The sequence below is a fragment of the Pteropus vampyrus genome, unplaced genomic scaffold (assembly GCF_000151845.1).
Source record: "Pteropus vampyrus isolate Shadow unplaced genomic scaffold, Pvam_2.0 Scaffold24, whole genome shotgun sequence".
NCBI classification, from domain to species: domain Eukaryota; kingdom Metazoa; phylum Chordata; class Mammalia; order Chiroptera; family Pteropodidae; genus Pteropus; species Pteropus vampyrus.
In genome coordinates this window covers 915730-918477 of record NW_011888805.1, presented here as the reverse complement: position 1 = coordinate 918477, position 2748 = coordinate 915730, and the positions used below count along the sequence as shown (strand labels likewise).

At 54.8% G+C, this 2748-nt stretch overlaps 1 protein-coding gene across 1 annotated transcript in view; it reads left to right on the top strand.

Annotated features, from left to right (window-relative positions):
- Nucleotides 1-6: 6 nt before the first annotated feature.
- The window catches only part of UST (uronyl 2-sulfotransferase), a 280803-nt gene continuing 278061 nt past the window's right edge, over nt 7-2748 (top strand). Inside the window, exon 1 of the mRNA XM_023528326.1 lies at nt 7-429. Coding sequence (XP_023384094.1) covers nt 183-429 — 247 coding nt within the window. The 5' untranslated portion in view covers nt 7-182. The remainder of the gene's footprint in view (nt 430-2748) is intronic.

The following is a 2748-nucleotide window of genomic DNA, read 5'->3' as shown; positions in this document are numbered from 1 at the left end:
CGGGGACCATGCCGAGGAAAGTCTCCTGAGCCCGGCAACTTCGGCCCCTCCCCGCCCCCACCCGGGCTGCCCTCCGCGCGGCCCTGCCCATGTGCAGTCGGCCCGCCGGGCTCTCCTCTTCGCAGGCGGATGGGTGACCTTTTCCTGGCACGGGCAGGCTGTGTGAGGCGGCGGTGCAGGCGATGAAGAAGAAGCAGCAGCATCCCGGCGGCGCCGCGGATCCCTGGCCCCATGGGGCCCCTCTGGGGGGCGCCCCTCCCGGCCTGGGCAGCTGGAAGCGCCGGGTCTCCCTGCTGCCTTTCCTGCGCTTCTCCCTCCGGGACTACGGTTTCTGCATGGCCACCCTGCTGGTCTTCTGCCTGGGCTCCCTCTTCTATCAGCTCAGCGGGGGACCCCCTCGTTTCCTGCTCGACCTGCGGCAGTATTTGGGTAAGGAGGGGTGGCGGGCGCGAGGGTGGCGCTGGCCGCGCGAAGTTGTGCCGGGGGGAGAGGGGACGCGCTGGGGACTTCTGGTGCTACCCCAGCCCGGGGCTGCCCAGGCGGGACGCCCGCGAACGTCGCTGCAGCGGCCCGGGGCGCCTGCTGCCTCCCGCGCCGCCGTCTGTCTGCACAGAGGCGGGGGCGCCACCGGGTTGACCCGCCCGGCAGGTACCCCGGGGCGGGGCACCGCATACCTTCCCCGCCTTTGCCACCCCATCTGGGGCAGAGTGTAGGCGTGGGTGTTTGTGGGTGTGTACGAATGGGTGCATATTCAGGCCTGGCCGTGCGCGGAGAGGCGAGGAGAAGGGACAGTCCCTCCCTGGCCCGTTAGTGAGCATAGTCTTGTCCTGCGCTGGTGGGTTTAGCTCCTCTTCACAGTGGGTTCTACGAATTCTGCCCCACGAGTTCTCCCTCCTGTCGCCGGCGTGGGTGACCCAGGGGCAGATTTCAGGCTCCGCGCTGTCCCTGAGCTGGCTTGTCCTCTGGCAGCCCCTGCTCACTCCGTAGCCCGCAGGTAGTAGGACTGGGGTGCGGGCTGCGCCGGGAGGTCTGGGGCTGTCGGAGGGTGCAGGTCAGCCTCACCAGCGGTGTTGGCGAACCTCTGCGCTACGAATGTCTCATGCCAGAACTTTCGTGAGGGGCCGTGCTTGGTTTATTCGGAGCGAGGCCACCTATTTTTAGCAGAGGTAAGCAAAGGGTTGTGCAGAGATACAAGAGCAGCTTCAGAGAGAGGGCGTGACCCGCCGCTCCCTGTCCCGGCGCGGGGAGGGAGCGGTGCCAGGGCCCGACCAGCGCACGCCCTGGTCCCCAGCACCACTCTGCTCGCGCTCCCTGGCCCAGGCAGGATGCAAATCTCCCACAAGTCTGTGGCCAGAAGAGGTCTTTCGGGAAAGGAGGGAGAGCATGGGAGGGCTGGCTGCAGCTTCTTGTAGACGTGCAAGGTGATAAACGGGAGCCACCCGCAAACATCTGGCTTGACTCGAGCCGGTGCGCAAAGGGAAGCGGCTGAAGCGCTGGAACCAAAATGGGCCAAATGATTCCCGCAGGCTGGCGGCTGCCACACTTACCCACCAAAGCCTCTTCGTTGCAGAAGCCACAAGTCTGGATAGTACACAGTTTTCGAAGGAAAAAAACACTTCAGCAAAGTGACACATGTGTTAGAGCATTTTGAAATGGAAACGCAGATAAAATAATGCTCTTTCCATGTAAAGAAGCTCAGGTTTTAAAAAGTAACACTTCTATTTTTGTAGAAACTTTAGGGAACTATGGTTTTGTAAGATGGTTTAGGGGAAATATTGTCCAAGTAGATTTCTGAAGTACAATCTTGAGCATCTGTTATTTTTAGAGGGTTGGGATAGTATGCACTCTTGTTAGGAAGTCAGATTTCTTTTTTTCCTGAGTTCTGTATTTTGAAGTCTCATAGCTTCATAGCTTGCAGACACCTGCTAGTGTCACACGGGTGTGTGTGTGTGTGTGTGTGTGTGTGTGTGTGTAGGTTCCTTCTAAGCAAAATATGGAGGCCAGTGGTGTAGATAGAGAAAATCCAGCGCATGGGGAAGGAAGACATCTGTGTTGGGTGTTCTCAAGAGCACTTGGCTTTGGGGAATGGCACTCAGACTTCATGGGCCTCAGTTTTCTTATGGGTAAAATTAGGGGCTGGACTAGATTGTCTCAAACGTCCACTCAGCTCCTAGAATGTTGTGGTTTTAATACCCTTTTCGGGGATGGAAAAATCCAGGAAGAGGAGTGAGTAAAGGCACTACAGAGAGTAAAATCAAGGACTTCAACGTCTAGCACGCTAACCTTTAGAAAATTCAGCCAAACACGCGTGGTATCCAGAATTTTGTGCTTTCCTTATATATTTCAAAAAATGAGGCCTGATAAATTTGGGGCTCAGTTGGTAGAAGGGTGAATTCACAGCCTTCACTCAGAAAATGAGTAACAAATAAAGGACTGAATGTTGCTGCTATTACTAAGTGATCATTAAACTTCTGACTGACATGATGGGTTAAAAAATGACATCACTGTGAACTGAAAATAGGATACCTTTGGCCAAATTTGGTCCCTGTTGTTTTGTTACATAAATATAATGATCTTCGGGAAAAGTGGGATTGTGGTCTTTATGAGGGTCTAAAATATACCCTTAATAATATAAGGCAAAATATCTGCAGTGTTACTTTTTCTCTTGTTTCCTCCATTCTATTATTTTAGTGTCTGTCAAAACAAAATCTGTGGTTAGTAAACACATCCTCTCAATTTCTCTAGTTA